This window comes from Barbatula barbatula (genome assembly GCF_947034865.1).
Source record: "Barbatula barbatula genome assembly, chromosome: 25".
Lineage (NCBI taxonomy): Eukaryota > Metazoa > Chordata > Actinopteri > Cypriniformes > Nemacheilidae > Barbatula > Barbatula barbatula.
The window spans coordinates 8,047,980-8,066,561 of NC_136788.1; the positions used below are offsets into that span (position 1 = coordinate 8,047,980).

Consider the following 18,582-nt stretch of genomic DNA (forward strand, 5'->3'; position numbering starts at 1 on the left):
ACCGTGGAAATGGTGCTTAAACCAACCAAATGTATCAAATGCATTTGTATTTGTCGTGCAGTGGTTCGTGTACGTGGCCTGTTTTAATAATAAGCGAAGGCGTTTAGATTTAAGGGACAAGAAATCGGTGCGTATTTTGAAAGATTTGGTTGTAGTGCGCAGTCAAGAACCTTTAACCTCAACACGCAGAAATAAATTGAACATACAATTGAAAAAGGTGGTTAAGATCATAAAACAATCGTTGAAACTATACTCAACGCAAAATTTCAGACAGCTAATAACAGATTCATTTAATTTGATAAAAAGGCAACATATATTTTCAGTTTCTCTGCAGAAGAAATTCAGATATCACGACACTGAAATGTCATTCACTATTTAATTCTGTTCACGTTGTTCGTGTTGTCTTTGCCAGCTCATTGAACAATTATTCTCAGGCCTGTGTATTGAAAGTGAAATGTATCTCATCTTGTTATAATATAAAAAAAGATGTGTAAAGGTAACACGATATAGTCATCTTTGCATGCAGATTTTCCTTTCTCAGACATAAACAGCATTTAAGTTCGTTTATTAAGGTAATTTCTCAGTTTTTGGTACGGACGGTTGTCCTGACAATAAATAACAATAACTTACTTTTTTAATCGAGAAGTTTATACAATCTGTCCTCCATTCGTTAAGATAAAATATTTTACAACTCAGTTTCTATACATCTTCGAAGATCATGCGCGTTAAGACAAAAAAGTGGCCTCGGTCTTATAAGGAAAACACCACTTGTTGATAAAGCTACACATTGATGGTGTTGAATAAACACTGTTAAGACTCTTGTTTTCGTTTGGTTGACAGTGGTCCATCATCAAAACCAAAATAATGTGTTCGTATTCCGTTTGACATCCTCGGCGTACGGTCCGAATGCTTGAAGAACAGTTTTGTAACACGTCTGGAAACCCCAAAGTTTCTTGGACAGGTTCCTCCGTTTGGCAAACTGTTTAAATCCATCTCGGTTAATCCCTTTTTTCCGTTCGAGGCGGTGAGGTGATGGGTTCTCATGCAGGGCGGGTGAGGGCATGCTGGGGCAGGACTCTCCGGTAGGCTCTCACGTCTCCACGGGACTGGGCACCATGCTGTTGGGGGTGTCGGGTAACTGCGATGACAAAGAGGTCACATCACTACCTGACGAGTTACCCAAGGAACCCGATTCGGAAAATGAAACCTACGGAAGGGGGAGAATTGGGAATCAGTAGGCTGTCAGCACGAAGGGATTAATACACAAAAAGAATGCAGGGCTATTTTCGACCCGTAGCTGGGTCAAAAAGGGACAAACCCAACCGTTGGGTAAATTAACAACCCCACAAAAAAGTTTGACCCAACCCTGGATTGAAACACCTCGGCGATTTGACTCAAACAACCCAGCGTGTGTTTATTTCTAAACAATCGGTTGGGTTTATCCATTTTTGATAGAACCATGCGGGCTAAAAATAACACATTATAGTGTGTACATCTCTGCTCCAAATCTGCTTAAACTGAAGAGTTTACATACGATTTGCAAGTGACATTTACATTATCCTATACGACTCACGTAGATCATTGTAGGCCTATACTGTACATATAACGTACTTTGTCATGCATGACGTGCGCTTTTTTTAAAACAAGCCAAACATATGCAGCCAAATGATTTTTTTTAAATAATCCCTCAAAAAAAAACCATGCACATCAAAACTGCTAATTCATAAATATTAACGCCTGCGAGTTTTAGGGACGCGTAAATGTATTATGAGTTTGGTGCATCTGAAGGTTACCAAATGCGCAAAAGCCTCCAATTGTCAGAAGCAAGTGGATCAGACTTAAAATTATATATTTTTCTTAACCTATTAAATGAGTCGAATCGAAAAATTATTTGCTGCACATATAACTGTTAAAGACACGTTGGGTATGGTAGTCCTCACCAGCTGTTGGAAAGCGGGCTGGTCCAGGTCACTCTGTAAGGCAAACTCGCTTAAGGCTTTCCAGGGAGGCTGATAGGTTTGAACCTCTACAGGATTTCCCTGGACTGTGGTGTCATGTCTAATCGGGCTGCCTGCCACCAGAGGCGTTCCCGTGAGACCTTGAAGATTCTGCAAGAGGTGGAGGAAAACCCTTAGCGACACATATCACATTTCAATTAAGCAGCCAACACTCTAATGCATGTCTGTGAGCATAATGCGCACTCGATCATTAAACATGACAATGCCAAATATATATATATATATATATCATAGATAGATTCCATACCGTTTTGTCGCTGTGTTGTTGTTGCTGTAGTTGTTTCATAAGTATGGACCTCTTCTTGTCCTTGCAGCGCTTGTTTTGAAACCACACTCGTATGACGCGCGGACTCAGGCCGGTCATTTCCACGAGCTGCTCTTTCATTAACGCGTCCGGCCGCGGGTTCGCGTTATAACAAGTCCGGAGAGTGTGCAGTTGCTTTTCGTTTAATACTGTCCGAACACGCGTGGTCTTCTCAGACTGCTTGTGGACGTGGTTCCGATGAGGCGGCTGTCGAACTGGCACGGGTTCTGTGAATAAAATGGACGTGAATCACTTTTCGGCCTTTTCATTATTTCGAGACGTTGCAGAAGAGCACGCTTTGTTGAAGGTGCAATTGCGCATACGCACGTCGGGTTGCTGCCAAGTGCACGTCAGTCAGAACGCCTCAGGGCATTGACTAATAGTCGGTGTTCTCAACTTTGCTGTATGTGCAAAATGTGGAAAGTTCGACCGAGAATAAAAAATATATAACAGACAATAAGTGCCTGTAAAGCGGAGTAATAAGATGGTAAACCGGTGACAAATAATCGAACAGAACATTTGGAGATTACGCAGTGCTGTTTAAACAAACGATACTTTTAAGCATTTGGGAGGGGGGTCAACATCTGAACTGGATGTTTTTATCAATAACATAATGGTAGTTTTAGCTTAAATTGACATGTTCACGCCTTTTATATATTAAAGTATTTAAATGTTTCCTTGCATTTAAATCCAACAAGTAACAGGGCTGCTCATATAGCCAACAGTCATTACAATGCATATAATAAAATACATCAAGATACACGTTTAAATATCCTCACTATGAAAAAAATAAAGAATCATTTCCACAGTAATACGCTGCGCCAACGCATCCATAATTTCCAGCCATGATGCCAATAGCTATAAACGGTTTCATATTAATTTCAGTCCATGTTAATTCAATCATCAATATCCTCAATCTCAGCCAGTCCACCATCAGTAAATTTGCACGAAAACAAATATCTTCAGATTGCCCTGCAGGCCTAAAACGCAGCTAACAGACTTTCAGAGACTTATTAATAACATTATCCGCTTTTGCTATGAATACATCATGTGAAATAAAAAGTCAGAATTCGTACAGTGACTCAATTCCGTTATGAGTTATAATAATGCAGCTATACGATTTTATTTACGATTGAGTCGAATTAGAATAACAACAGAAAAACATCGATACTGTTACATTATTATTATGTATTCATTATTATATTTGATTCTTCTTTAGGCTTTTTTTTATTTACCTGGAATGTGCAGGGGCCTGTTGGCGTGAATGTTTCCAGGACTGATGGGACTCCCGGCTGAAGCGCGCTCCATCAGCAGCCCGTGATCCGCCCGGCAGAGCAGCTCCTCATCCCGCAGTGAGAACTCATCTCCCGGCAGCAGATGTCGGCTGCACACCGAGCATCTGAAGCACTCCATGTGATAGACATTATCCCGAGCCCTCATCACCAGGTCACTGCTGCAGAAACCAATGTTACATTTGGCGCATTTGATCCCGAATAGCCTGCAAGTTTTGAGAAGAAACATTTGCTTATTTTTTTACTGTCGCTTTTCAGTGCTTCCAGCAATTTACAAAATCTCAACTCGATTTTACAGCTAACAAAAACACGCATTAAAAACGAAAAGGCATACAAACACTATACTATTCTATATTTAAGACATTGCACATATCACACATTCTCATGCATTGTTTTATCAACGTGTATAAATTGAAAGCACAAGTATAATTCGGAAATATTAATGGTTACACGTTAAATACAGGTTAAATAAAATGTTTGTCATGCGCCTTTTACGCATTACAGTTTTAACTTGAAATAGGCATTAAATTGCATTGTAACTTTAGTTTTTCTTATTTACAAGAGCATACAATTGATTATAAAATGTATTGTATGACACAATGGATGAATTACAATGCATAAAGGATTACAATGCATGTGTTACCAAGAAACACACTTCTTTATTTTTAGAAAATGACATCGCTTTACAAAGTAGTCTCTAAAATAAAACTAAATAAAGACTGACACAAAAAACTAAAATGATATGAACCGATGAGAAATATTAAAAACAAAAAATTAAAAACGCAAACCCTAAAATGCTTTTGGAATTTAGCAGGAGCATGAGTGCAGTATTCCCCAGTTTTCTTTCCCCAAACCAAGATTGTTTACCAAAGAGGCCTGTACCTTTTTAGTTTATAATACCAGGTTTTTCCCCATATCTCTAGATCAGTTTGGGTCACAAATCTGTGCAAAAACAGGGCCCCGGCGAAATTCCAAAGCTCTGAAATCACAAAAGGCTCCTACCGTACGTAATCTCTCTTGCAATAAGTCTTGCCATCCCTGACGAAACAAGTGCACGTCTCATCCAGGTACTGACTGCATTCTGCGCACTTCAGGCAGGCTGCGTGCCACTCCAGGTCCGGGGACACCCGCAGTATGTACTGATCGTGGATCTGACTCCCACAGCCGACACACATGGCGATTCCAGACTTCTCTGGATATGGAGAACAGGCATTAGCGTCCACCGACTGCACCCCCATTTAATCCCCCGAAACACCGCCATCGCGTAAATAAATACAAGCGTATATACATATGAGCTCGTGTTTCACGCACCCTCGTTTGACATGCCTCTAGACTGTTGTATTTTACATTATAATGACATCGGGTTTGCACCAGTCTGCAGATAACTCACATTTTTCCGTTTGAGAAAAGTTTAGGAATGATACATTTGTTTAGGTGGAATTTAGCGAAGTATAATGCGTGAGAGCTCTTCGAGAAAATAGAAAAGATTACCCTAATGTCTCCAAAGCGCTCTAAAATATCATATATATCAAATATTCATTTAAAGTCATTACACCAAAAAATGGAATAAATAAAAAGCACCCAGCACTTACTTTTTGAATGATCCCCCATATCACCCAAGAAAGAAGGATGGGGTAGAATATCCACCATACAGGAGGGTTAAGGCAGAAGGCTATAGAGGAGGAAATGGAATGGGGAAACTGCTTCGTCCCGAGCTGACTAATAACTTCTGGCCGAGGAGACTGTGGGAAGAGCAACACAGAGACACGGCTCCTGACGTCACGAGGCCTGACGTCACATGCAAACCTGGACCACGCGCCCCAGAACTTCAGCAGTCCGGAGCGCAGGGCAATATTTTGAATACAGTTTACCGAGCAATTGATGGGCAAACACGCACGTTTGTTTCTTCAAACCTAACTGTGAAACGTGGAAGTGCCTTTAACAGAATGAAGAAACAGTTAGGCCCGCGCATGTATACGCTATTGAACAAATGTGGAAATAACGTTTATTAAAATGTATTTATAAGGGAGAAAACGTAACACACGATGCAAGTTTTTAATGTCTTTCAGTTGTTCGACGACTCAACGAAAAACACAATTCTTATAGTATTCAAATCTCCCCAATCTCAAAGCTTGCTGCTCCATGAAAAGAAAGACAACACACAGCCTATATATGTTCTACTTAATTGTTTTACTTACCAAAGGCAGTAACGAGAACTCCAGCCCATATGTTCTCGAGAGCCCCCTACCGGCCATGACGAGAACATTACACGTTTACATATTTTATTTATGGTGATTTATATAGGCTACAACACGACATCCAATTATTTACATTCTTTACCGCTGGAAAGTTTTAACGTGTAATTTATTTATCGTCGTCTTTATGTGTGAAACGAATTTAATAAATGAGTAAATGGCAATTTATTAGTCAGTAAAAGAAACGAATAGCTCAAAAGCATTTAGGGAGGAATTTGCTTATTCGACAGAATCAAAATGTTTCCTTTATTTACACTGATTTGTTTGTTTATTGCGGTGTAAATAATGACACTCATCTCAAAATAGGAAACCATCAAGGGTGCTGTTGAGAATTGCAAGAAATACTATATAAACTAGTTTTAGTCAAGTTATCAACACGAATAAGTGTAGGCCAACATCTTATTTATTCTTATTTGAATTAAACCTGCTCCTCGTGTTAAACACTCGTACATTTTCCTCTTTTTAATATCTAAATGCCGTGGTTGTACTTTATTATTGATAATGCGCGTATATTCAGCATTTCTAAGATATTTGTAGGCCTATTTACTTTTTTTTCAGATCGGCCAAGAAAACCAAACCGTGCTCGCATCCACTTACTCTCAAAGAACTGACCGCGTGTCGAACCTCACCTTTGACATTGACCCCTGACCCACAAAGAAATATATTTCATTTACAATGGAAACAGTGTGGACTTCATGAGGGAGTAAAGAGACCATCTGGGAGATTGCATGAACAAGTTTCGTGCGCATTATATGATGGTAATATATATGTCTACTGACTGTATGAATGTTGTTTACAAGGTGCAACTTTCTAAATACATTTAGAATTAATTGATTTCAATTAGGGACTTTGTATTAAATATTGAATCATATTGATAGTCAGTATTATTGCTAGATAGTCAAAAACTCAAATATATAGTTAATATACGTTTCATTTTTGTCTTCTTAAAAAAAACTTTGTTTAACTGTAACTATTTTGAGACCCAAATGTAAGAAAATAATACTTAAAATAATACTTAAATAAATAAAATGGGAAACAAAAAGACAACAACACCCTTAAGAGCACTTCAGTAAAATACCGTATTAGTCCACAAAATGTTGCATTATTCAGTGCAAATAAATACGTTTAGATAACAGTCTTTTCGTCTGAATTGTAACACAGGAAACTCGAATTTTAAATCGCAAAATCTTGTCAAATCGATCGCTGGTCCGATGGTGTCGCAGTCCAACTCCTGTCATGAACAGATCACACATGATGGACGCCTGTGAAGCCCCACCCCCTCATTCAATCTCCGCCCATTCTGACTAAAATATGCTTAAACGAGATATCTTAAAACTAACGGTATTGCTAATGTATCTTGTATATGTAACATACACAAATAAACATCATACCACCGATCAAAGTAAAAAAACATGAGGTTTTATTTACGTTATACAAGAGAGGGGCGTGTCTCTCAGTAACAGCTTCTCGCGAGAGCTCCGTTCAGCAGTTATATATATGTTCTTGTGCTAAAGGATTATAGTGTTCTTGCGGTGTGTTGCTGTCATTATGCTCAAAGCGATAAACAAGACGAACCTCCGGCAATTGGTAAGATAATATATATCGTCGTAACAGCGTATTGACCCGTGCACACACCTCCTATAAATGCTGTTATTCATACTCGGTGTCCTTTGTAAGTTGCTCGGTTAAGTAACTTAGCATGCTAGCTAACCGACTCACAAGTTGTGCAGTATGTTAACTGCTTTTTCTGTTCTTTGTGACCCATGTTCGTGTTGCAGTATTATAGTTAATCGTTAAAACGTGTTGTCATGTCGTTTGTGAGGCTGTCGGCTTCTGATCATACAGCATGTTAGCTTAGCAGCTACGTGAAGTTTCAGATTAACTTTTCTTGTGTATTATTTCTGTGTTTGAGGTCTTGACGCAAATGTTCGTCCGAGGCCTTTGTGTTAATGTGAGCCGTTTATAAGCAATATCGTCACAGTAAATCACGATAAAGCTGGTTATGTGTCTCCCAAGGTTATGCTATATGTAAACAGTGCATTATGAAGCAAGATTTAGCTGCACTTTTATTTTGAACAATTGTGTCATGTGATCAGATCCTCTACACTTTCCTAATGATACACGATTTCAAATGACCTCTATAAGTGACGTCACATCAGTTATTTGGGTGAAAGGGTCTGCTTGCTATTTATAGCATGTTTATATCACATTGTTGTTGACCTAACACTGTTTTTCTTTTCCAGTCTGGTCTGATTCAGAGGTTTCAGAGCACGTTGGTTATTGCCGAACACAACAATGACACACTGACCCCCATCACCCTGAACGCCATTAGCGCCGCCCAAAAACTGGGCAGTGATGTGTCCTGTCTGGTGGCCGGAACCAACTGCGCGAAGGTATTACCTTTGAACGTCCATTGATTTATTTGTTGACGCCTGATGTTAAAAGGCCGATTTCAGGGGTCTGATTATGAGTTTTCGGACAGGTTGCAGAACAGCTGTCTAAAGTTCTAGGAGTGAAGAAAATTTTGGTGGCTCAGCATGAAATGTACAAAGGCTCATTGCCAGGTAAACCTGACCTTTATTTGAATTATAAGGGAACTATGAGGGAAAAGATGTCTCAAGAGATTGAACCAAAAAATGACTTATTTTCTTTCGCAGAGGAGCTCACACCTCTCATCTTGGCGACCCAGAAGCAGTTCAATTTCACACACATTTGTGCAGGAGCCTCTGCTTTCGGAAAGGTACATTTTATACGAACGCAGCATAGCAGAGTCGGCTTGATCTGAGTTGTATCTTACTCACTGTGATGATAACACTAGTGTTATTTGTTTTGGTAAAGCATTGAACATTTATTTTAAATATTGTGTGCAAGCTTTGCCACAATTGTTTTAGGATTGTAAAAAATACAAAACTTCCTTAAAGGGACAGTTCACCCAAATAGAAAATTCTCTCACCATTTATTGACAGAATAAAGTTTTTAAAAATCCTGTATAAATGTCTTTGTGCTGTTGAACACAAAAGAAGATATTTTAAAGAACGTGGAAAACGAAATGTTTGATTACAAAACATTCTTCCAAATATCTTTTTTTTGTGTTCAACAGAATTGATACAGGTTTTAAACAACTTGAGGGTGAGTAAATATTATGAGAGAATTTTCATTTTGGGGTGGGGTATCCCTTTAATTCTTTATTATTTTATTGGCAGCCTATTTATAATTACCACACAAAAATTGACTTACATTTTGCTTTGGTACTGTTTTTGTTAACATTTTTCTTGTACAGGCAGCCTAGTTACGACACAAAATGAACAGCACATTTTTGCTTTGATCTTATTTTTGTTGTTTGTTTACAAACTTGTTTGCTGACAAACCTTTATCTGTTGACTCACATTGTTTGCCTTTATCTCTTTTCTTTTTTAGTTGACAAACTTTTTTCCAATTTGCACAAAATCTAGTAATTTTTATTTTCATCATCTTGCATCACTGATAAGTGTAGCTAATCCATCCTTAATGCAAGATTTCATAGTTACTCTCGTTCCGAAGTTATTTGATTATTTCACAAAAGCACAAATGGGAAATGGATTAGAAACTGTCGCACCGCCGGACCCCATCAGGCTTCGTACTTTTGGAATTGTGGGAGAAGTCCGTCGGCAATAAGTGCGGCTCTATTATACGCACGGTTATTTGTCATTGCGCAGCCAAACTGTCAGGCTGCAGATCTAATGGTATTTAAATTGAATTGTAATACATTAAACAGTATCTTATGTAGCCTAACCCCAGACCAAAGAGATGTATTAGTCTCAATTTCCTCACTGGCTAAACTTATTTTATTTGATGGATTCTTAAGTGGTGGATTTGGTTTCATTATGTCACTATATAAAACACTTGAATTTCCACTATGCAATATTTTTCACCTCTAGACATAACTTAAAGCTCTTTTTCAGACTCGCAGATATTTATTCTGTCTGGATGGACGTTTTTGAGTCATTGTCTGCCAAACCCATACCTAACAAATCACATTTTCAGATAAGGATGCAAGATCCACATTTATCCAAATGCTACAAACACTTTTTTTGCATTTTTATTTGCAGAATCTTCTACCACGAGTGGCAGCCAAGCTGGACGTCGCTCCCATTTCAGATATCATAGAGATCAAATCTCCAGACACCTTTGTGAGAACCATTTATGCCGGTGATTATAATAATATTGCACTTTTGTAGTACTTTACACAGCACGGCTCCATGTAACTGTTGGAAAACGCACGCTTTGTCTCCTTTGAATAACCGTCCAGATGCGTTTCATATCGTCATTGTTTAACGTCTCGGCTGATTGGGTTTCTGATTTAAGAGTCTGGCCGCTGGACACACAGACAGCGTCTCTCAGCGGCTGCGAGCATGTCGTATATTTTCATTTGAACATCAGAAGGAAACCCCGGAGTCCTTTTGTCCTGCTTTGCGTGTATTATTTTTCAAATGCCTCCATTTACAAATTCGCCATTTGTCGTCCATAAAATCCGCTCCCGTAAATACTTCATAATTACTCCGGGCCACTTAATCTTTGGCAAGCATGGAGCACTTATTTAAAAAAATCATATTTATGATTTTTACGCGAAACATGAAATGAAAAGTGGTGGTTTGCCACTTGCGATCACTTATGTGACTATAAAAATGTTAACCGGTCAGAATTTGTTTTCCAGAACAGATTTCCAATTAAAAAAATTAACAGTAACAAAAAAATACATGTGAGTTCTATTTAGTCCATTTGATCCACGTTTTTTAACGTTCAGTTTAGAGATGCAATTGGATAAAAGCAAATTTTTTTTGACCATGGCCGATATGTCCTGTCAATCAAAAGAGGACAGAAAAATGCAATGAATCGCCAGTTTGATGCTCAATATTAATAGTCTTTATATGAAACCATAAGATTTACAAAGTTACAAAATGTTAAGTTAATTTTCAGATTGGTATCGTCAGATATCACTCTGTACAATTGTCGATCGATGGAGAAATTTAGTATCGGTGCATCTTATCTCAATACTTGTGTTTTTCGGGCTACAGGTAACGCCCTCAGCACGGTCAAATGCAATGAAAGCGTCAAGGTCTTCACTGTAAGAGGAACTTCCTTCGAGGCTGCAAGCATAGAGGGGGGCAGCGCCTCTTCAGAAGAAGGTACTGTACTGTAAAATCAAACACGATGTTTGTCATTCATGTTTTATTTTACTCTCACACAGACTTTGATATCACACACAAAGGTTTATAGTTTTTATTTATTGTATATATCCACAACAAATCGTCCACTTTGCTGTGTGGTTTTGATGGGCTAGTTTGTTTGAACATTATGTTGTAAAGGGCTATTCCAGAGGAGCTCGGTCTGTTTTTTTAGATGTCGTCTTATGAGATAATGTTGGCTTTGCAGTCGCTGCATCCGCACCTGCTGGGCTCTCTGAGTGGCTGGAACAAACTCTAAGCAAGAGTGACCGACCAGAACTCACAAGTGCTAAAGTGGTCGTGTCTGGAGGTAAGATTTTGTAGATGTTTTAAACGGATTTTGGTCCTGAATTCGGATTGGTCGATTCAAATTTGCTGTCATATTAAAGGATGCAATATAATAAGGGATATAGTGCACGCCTGTTTACTTGGCCACTGTATTATCTCAATATTAGTTGCTAAACTGTAAATGTGTCTTGAGTTTATTAAATCTTTTATTGGTGTACAACTGGCTATAGTAAAGTATGTAACAGAAAAGGTTGAAATTCCTTCAACTTTTAATCCAATAATAAAAAGTTACTTTTTTCCCTCATCATTCTTGCAATTCACCAGTTAAAATGTTTCTGCAGTCTCTGATGCGGTCTAAACTCGATAATAATAAAACGCACACAATATCTTATGTATTTATACATTTTGCATATTCGTGTGTGCTTATTTGCAAAAATCTAATAATCAATAAATAACTTTAAATATAAAACTCTTTCCTCAGGGACTACATCAACCCTCTTATGTTTGTTTGAACTGTGGGACATGTTGTCGGGTATTCCCTTGAAATTTCCAGCCAGTTTTTTTGCTGGGAAAATCAATAGTAAACCGAGACCGTATCGATCTCACTGGAGTCATAACCTTGTAAGTAATTTCATATTTTCTGCCCATCTGCCGTCTCTCTGTCACAACAGGACGGGGCCTGAAGAGCGGAGACAACTTCAAGCTTCTGTACGACCTCGCTGACAAGCTAAACGCAGCCGGTACGATGTGACATCACACCGTTGATACCGACACTTGGTGCTCCTGTCAGTTGAATGGTTTTTGACTTGAAGCTAACTAACACAACTGTTCTTGCAGTTGGTGCTTCCAGAGCTGCAGTCGACGCTGGCTACGTCCCCAACGACATGCAGGTCGGACAGACAGGAAAAATTGTGGCTCCTGTAAGTGTTGCTTTAGGAAGATTGCAAAATGTTTTTTCTCCGTTGCAAATGACAGTATAAAAACACGAATCAACCAGAATTTACAATGTTTTTTTAATCGTGAAGACAACAAGGTCCAGTTTGAGTTGGATCCTTGTTGCCCTTTAAAAAGGTTAATTTTCCATTATCTGGTTTGAGTGAAGCCTCCCAACTGTCATTATCTACACATTAGCGGAGCTTTGAGGCGTTGTAATGTAGTTAATGGCACATTCTGGCTTCTAAATGATTTACCAGAGCCATTAGTGGAGCACGCAGGTCCGCCCTGAGCTCAGACCGGGCAATTCAGTTCCGAACCCAATTCTCTGAATGTTTTGACAAGCTTGTCAAGCGCCGGCCGACCACTGTGCATTAGTATTCACCCTCAACAAGTCCCGAATGGATTGTACCGGCAAAGACTCCAATACTCCACTGAAGATGAATAGGCGTTCTTATGGGTCGATTACGAATGATATTGTGGTTAATCGTGACTTCTTTTTTGATCGCACCTACTTTACTTTTTTGGAGTTATACTTACTAACGGCTTCCTTTGTCTATCTAAAAGCCTTTTTTGACTATAGAATATCGCAAAAGTGAATTACCCAGGTGATGGATATATTTGTGGGTCGCTCACACCTCAGCCTATCTGAAACGTCGCTTGCTTTTAGAGCCCCGGCCGCCCACCCCGTGTGTTCACAAATTGAAGCGGTGGCCCCCGGGATGCGGCAGCCACATTAAACTGCACTGAAATATTCATGGAGCAGTGCATTAAGCTGAGAGCCACTGATGTACCTCTCCCACGGGAGACGGTGAAGGGTCTGCTCCCGCCCGCTTCCCCCGTGCGCTCCTCTTTTGAGTCATTGTGAGGATGTGGCGGTCCGGGAGAACAGTTTTGACATGCTCATTTGCTCTGATTTAGGACACCTAGGATGGGGCTCAGCTGTTAATATAGTAATTTATTATTAATTTAAAGTGATAGTTCGCCCAAAAATGTAAATTCTGTCATCGTTTACTGACCCTCGAGCTGTTCCAAACCTGGACTACATTTCTAGGAAGATATTAGGAAGAATGTCAGAAATCAAACATTTTTTGGAAGACCTTTAACCTTAGCAAATGCATAGTAACATCCTGCCAATTCTTAAAACAACATCCTAGTCCTGTTCTGGCAAGAATTGTGCTTTCATTTAAATCCATGCAATCTCTCTCTGTTCATTCCACAGGAGCTGTACATTGCGATCGGCATCTCTGGAGCTATTCAACATCTCGCCGGAATGAAAGATAGCAAGGTACGGTTCGTAAGAAGATGTAATACACACACAATGTAGTACACTTAGACGATATCATCTTCACTGATAATCGCTTCAATTAGAAGGAACTCCACCCATGGCCAACAGTGTCTCGGAGAGTTTCCCAATGTGCCAGGTTAACTCACTCTTTAGTGTGACGGTCTATTGGAACGGAGGGTTTTAAGAGCGATCTGGAGTAGCTTTTTACTCGCATTCATAATTCATCTGCTCTTCGGAATACAGCTCCCTGCGGTGCTGCTTCATAATCTGTCAGAGTGCTCAACATCATGAGGTGCTTTCGTCCTGAACCACAGGCTTTTCTAATGTCCCACACAAAAACATTCATCTTATGGCCACGGGAATCTGTTTGCACTGTTTTGTTTGAAGAATTGTTTTGTAGATATTTAGCTTTTATATTTCTTTTTACCTTAAAGGCATTTTTTATTAACAGTGTTGTTTTCTTTAAATATTTGACTTGAATCAATTCATTGAAATCTGTGTTTATTCTTAACAATACGAGTGTTACTATAAACATCAAAGATCAAATCTAAATCAGGATATAAATATTCACACAAAGACGTCAAACCCAACATGCATCCATCGGCTAGTTTGTATATTTGCTTCAGGCTATCGTCACTATAGATTTTACAGATATTTTCTTTCAGTATTTTCTGAACGGTTACCTTGAACGCATAAAACAGAAAAATAAACAAAAATCATTTGTTAACCTGGTTCAATTCTGACTCTGGACCATCAGCGATGGCCAACAATTGAGGCTTTCTTTGCAATATGGCCCACTTGTGTTAAATAATTGACTTGTTTGTTTTACAGACCATCGTTGCCATTAACAAGGACCCAGAAGCCCCGATTTTCCAGGTGGCCGACTACGGCCTGGTCGCTGATCTTTTTAAGGTAAGAATCCACAACGGTGCTGTGGATTTGCACTCGGATACATTCTCACGTCGATGACGCATTTTCATCTCGTCTCTCGACGGCCAAAGCATTGTTTGCGTCTTGCCATTTGAAGCTCGAAGGAGAACATATACACAACATCCGATACAACGCGTTTCCTGTACAACACGGATCTCATTAACATGACAGATCTTCATCAGGTCATCAGAGACATTTCAATCAGCCACCTCGGCCAATCACGAGTATCATTTGTTTATAATTAATAAGGCTACAAATTCCACAAATGACCCGGCGTTACTTATTCTTCAAGTTTAGAACGAAAACCTACAGACAATCCATAACTCAAAAGTTGCTGTTCAAAAAAGCACTTCCATACAACCCTGTTAAATGTTTCAGTATGAATTATTCTAGCCTAATGCATCTTGTAAATTATTGAGTTTCTGAATTAATCAGCGAGGAGTCGAGGATTCGAACCCGAGGCCTCTCGTCCAAGCCACTTACGCAACTTCCCTACTACTATCCCCGCAGAAATGTAATTGATAGTCAGCACAAGTGCGCGGGTGTAGTTTGCCACTGTTTATTTTCTGTGTCCTCTCACAAGAGCGTTACACGTTACCTGCGTGCTGTAGTTTTAAGGTGGCACACGCACTCGCTATGCCAGAGAGCTGGCATGCGCCCGTGTCCATCTGTTCTTGGTGTTTACCCGGTGTAACGCAAGCATCGTTTATTTTACTGTGTTTGCCCTGTCGTTCATCTTTTATTCAGGCGGCGCGTGCTAGACGGAGGTGTGCAGGTAAACTGTGTAAAAGTGATTGCCGATGATGGGCAGCGCCGGCGATAGGGCAGGTCTCAGATCGGTTTACGCGTTGATCACTTCTCGGATAACTGATTAAAATGCATGGGCTTTCTCTCACTTCCTTAGATTGAAAACCCATCCGGGGACATATCGGGGTGATGGTATCGGTTTTCAGGCCCGGCTCGGGAATATCGAAGCACCGGGTCTATGGGCGAGGACTTTAATGTATAGGAAGAGTTCAGAGCGTTCTCAAATGACGGCCGATGGTATATGTAGCCATACCTAGAATACACTTTAGGTCACCTGCATAGTAGAGAAGAAGCGTTTGACTGATTTTATATTTTGAGCATTTCTATTGTTTTAAACTTATAAACAAATTAAATATGGTCGCATGTTGATAACCAAACGTTATTAATGAAATGAGATTTAAATTGAAAAAAAACCCCAAAAATATACTTCTGTTATTACTAACGTTCTGGGGCACTATTGACAACCATAGTAACAAACTACGTTAGTCAATAGGGCCCCAGAACATTTTGGTGTCCCACATTTTTTTTAAATATCTTGTTCAACAACAATATAAATGTACATAGCATTGAAACTTGAGGGTGAGTAAAAGATGAGTTTTCCTTTGACACGCACAAGTGGGTAATCGTATTTGTCTTGTGTGTACGCTGACTCTTATCAATGTTTGTTATTCCTGATTATTGTTTATTTCTTTGTTTGTTTCCAGGTTGTACCTGAATTAACCGAAGCTCTAAACAAGTCATAGATCCCAAAAAAATCTTACTTACCTGGAGAATTTCATCAGGAACTCTTTAGCTGGAAGCTTTAAGTCGTCTTGAGTGGATGCTACGTATTAGATCACATTTGTTCCTCCAACGATAATTACAGAATATGTTCATGCATTACCAACAACTTTTATAAAACACACCCACTTTAATTCAATGGCACACGGTTTTCAGAATGTAATTGCATAGAAACAAGATTTGTTTGCTCGTTGAATATAAATATAATGAAGATTAGACCCTATTTTGATTCATAAAAACAGTTTGTATTAGGATTTCAAATAAGTATAATTCTTATTTATATAACTGTTGTGAATTGATGCTTCATGTTCTGCATACGTTTTTCTTTTTTGGTAATGTAATCTGTCGCTAGATGTTAATTGGAGTGACCCAATTTTTCATAACTTTCTCACCCATACACTAATTTGGAATGAAATAAAGAATAGACTGTACAATCATTCTTTGTGTATATAGTTGCACATACTATGTATTACGCAATCATTTAAACATTTCAGAAAACCCATTTTAAAAACGAAGCTGAATATTGGATATAACCAACGTTTAATTGCTTGACAATCGCTTCCATCATCGGTTTATAAAATCACTCGTCAATAACAGGATTAGTTTGCCTCAGTCGGAAAGCAGATAGATCTGTTCATGCTGTTGGGATGGGGGTTAGGGGTATGACAACATTCTAACCATAATGTCTCATAAAAATCTTCTAATACTGGATACCTGAAACGCTTTCTGCGTTTGAAAAATACTTGAGATTTGCACAATTTCTTCCTCGCATAGAATTTGAATACAAACATCAGCATCAGTAATGTAAGAAAGGCAAAGGTAAGAAATTTGGCTGAGTCACACAGCTTCACACATTTGAACGTGGATCAAATGTAAAACCCTGCAGCGTTGGAGGAAAAGGACTGTACATTGTGTGTCTGTTGCATTTCATACAAATGAAATAAATTGACGGATAAAAATCGCAAAGAAAACAAAACGCCGCCCTGAATGAGAACAAGTCCTCCGGTCGCACTCCGTTATTGGTCTGCGGTCCAAAAAATCAAGTGTTTGTTTCGTACTCGCCCAACGGATACACTGAAGTTCCTGAAGAACCATGATGGCTCCCGCAGTACCTCTCCCTGACTCCTAGAAAGGTTGTGCAATTTTAGCAGGAGTGACGGTTGAAGTGCTCTTGCAAATTTGGAGAGAGAAATGTGCACCTGTAAGGAGGAGCGACGGATGAGGTGGGTAGCTAAGCTTTGCCCCCCGTGTCACTTCCCGTGCCCTGTTCTGACGGCATGAAACCTGGAGAGTAAGTAAGTAGTGCCTTTGAGACATAAGAGACGGATTGGCTGTGTCTGAAACCAAAGCCAGCTGCCTTGTTGCTCATTTAGTCACTTGACAAAGTGTTTATATTTTTAGATACCTCCTATAGAGATTGCAATCTGAAACATTGACTGGGGAAATAGTTGCTTGGTATGCATATAACATATGTTATAAACATATACATCTTCACAGCAGCACCAGTTCACGTTGTAATAGTATAGTCGACTCTTGAATTTGTTTGTTGTGAAACTTTCTAGCGTGCATTTGTTGTAACGAGAAAATCTATCGTTCATGTTGGGGGTTCTTGGGTCTGAAAAGCCCTAATCTATTTTATTTATTTATTTATCCTTTATTTAACCAGTGACAAAATTAAAGCTCCGATGCGTTATATTTGCCTGTATATCACCAGCTATATATGAAAAAGAAAATTGCAGGTTCCTTTACTTACATTACATCAAACTGTCAAACAAAAATTGGAGCAGACTGCTAAATTTATAAGTATTTTCATTATCAATCTGGTGCCAGTTAGGTGTACTGATATTGAGCGTAATGAAGTCGTATACACTAGCATGGCTTGGGGGTGAGTAAATAAGGTTGTTAATTTCATCTTTGGGTGAACCAAAAGGAAAAGTTCACCCCAAAATCTCAATTGTTTTATTTTTTACTAAATACATTTTACAATTACCCACATGACGTTCAACATGTTTTAAGACCTCCCAGCGTCTTCAGAACACAAATGAAGATACTCCTCATCGACATCATGGCTATAATTGTTTTCAAGGTCCAGAAATTTAAATCAGTATTTTGGTTTGTTGCACAAAGTATTCTCATAGATTCAAAAAAATTGAATTGAGCCCCTATGAGCGAATGGAGCAATAACGATGTCTTAAGTACGTTTCTGGACCTTGACAACAATTTTTACCATGATGTCTTTGAGGAGGCCTTGACATCTCTCAGATGTCCCTAAAATATTTTTCTTTGTGTTCCGAAGAGGTCCGGGAGGTCTTAAAACCTATTGAACATCATGTGGGTGAGTAAACCAATTTTGGGATTTTTAAGCTGAACTTGTCCTTTAAGACTTGCTTTGATGCGTGTTTGGAAACAGGTGGCTCTAATTCTAAAGGTTTCGGACACAGCCAATGACAAAGCAATTGATAAAGAGAGAGAGATTTGCTGCT

General features: G+C 39.1%; 2 protein-coding genes across 2 annotated transcripts; one reads left to right on the forward strand and one right to left on the reverse strand.

The window, feature by feature from the left end:
• Positions 1 to 363: 363 nt before the first annotated feature.
• Positions 364 to 5,813, reverse strand: isl2a (ISL LIM homeobox 2a). Its single transcript, XM_079450427.1, has 6 exons — positions 5,207 to 5,813; positions 4,617 to 4,806; positions 3,558 to 3,820; positions 2,266 to 2,549; positions 1,941 to 2,108; positions 364 to 1,207 (listed from the first exon to the last, which is right to left on the reverse strand). The coding sequence occupies exons 1-6, from the start codon at positions 5,262 to 5,264 to the stop codon at positions 1,091 to 1,093; spliced, it is 1,080 nt and encodes a 359-aa protein (XP_079306553.1). The 5' UTR covers positions 5,265 to 5,813; the 3' UTR covers positions 364 to 1,090.
• Positions 5,814 to 7,186: 1,373 nt separating this feature from the next.
• On the forward strand, positions 7,187 to 16,829 carry etfa (electron transfer flavoprotein subunit alpha). Its single transcript, XM_079450428.1, has 12 exons — positions 7,187 to 7,456; positions 8,113 to 8,262; positions 8,352 to 8,433; positions 8,527 to 8,609; positions 9,958 to 10,057; positions 10,924 to 11,034; positions 11,282 to 11,383; positions 12,033 to 12,101; positions 12,199 to 12,281; positions 13,517 to 13,582; positions 14,414 to 14,494; positions 16,024 to 16,829. The coding sequence occupies exons 1-12, from the start codon at positions 7,418 to 7,420 to the stop codon at positions 16,060 to 16,062; spliced, it is 1,005 nt and encodes a 334-aa protein (XP_079306554.1). The 5' UTR covers positions 7,187 to 7,417; the 3' UTR covers positions 16,063 to 16,829.
• The last annotated feature ends 1,753 nt before the right edge of the window (positions 16,830 to 18,582 follow it).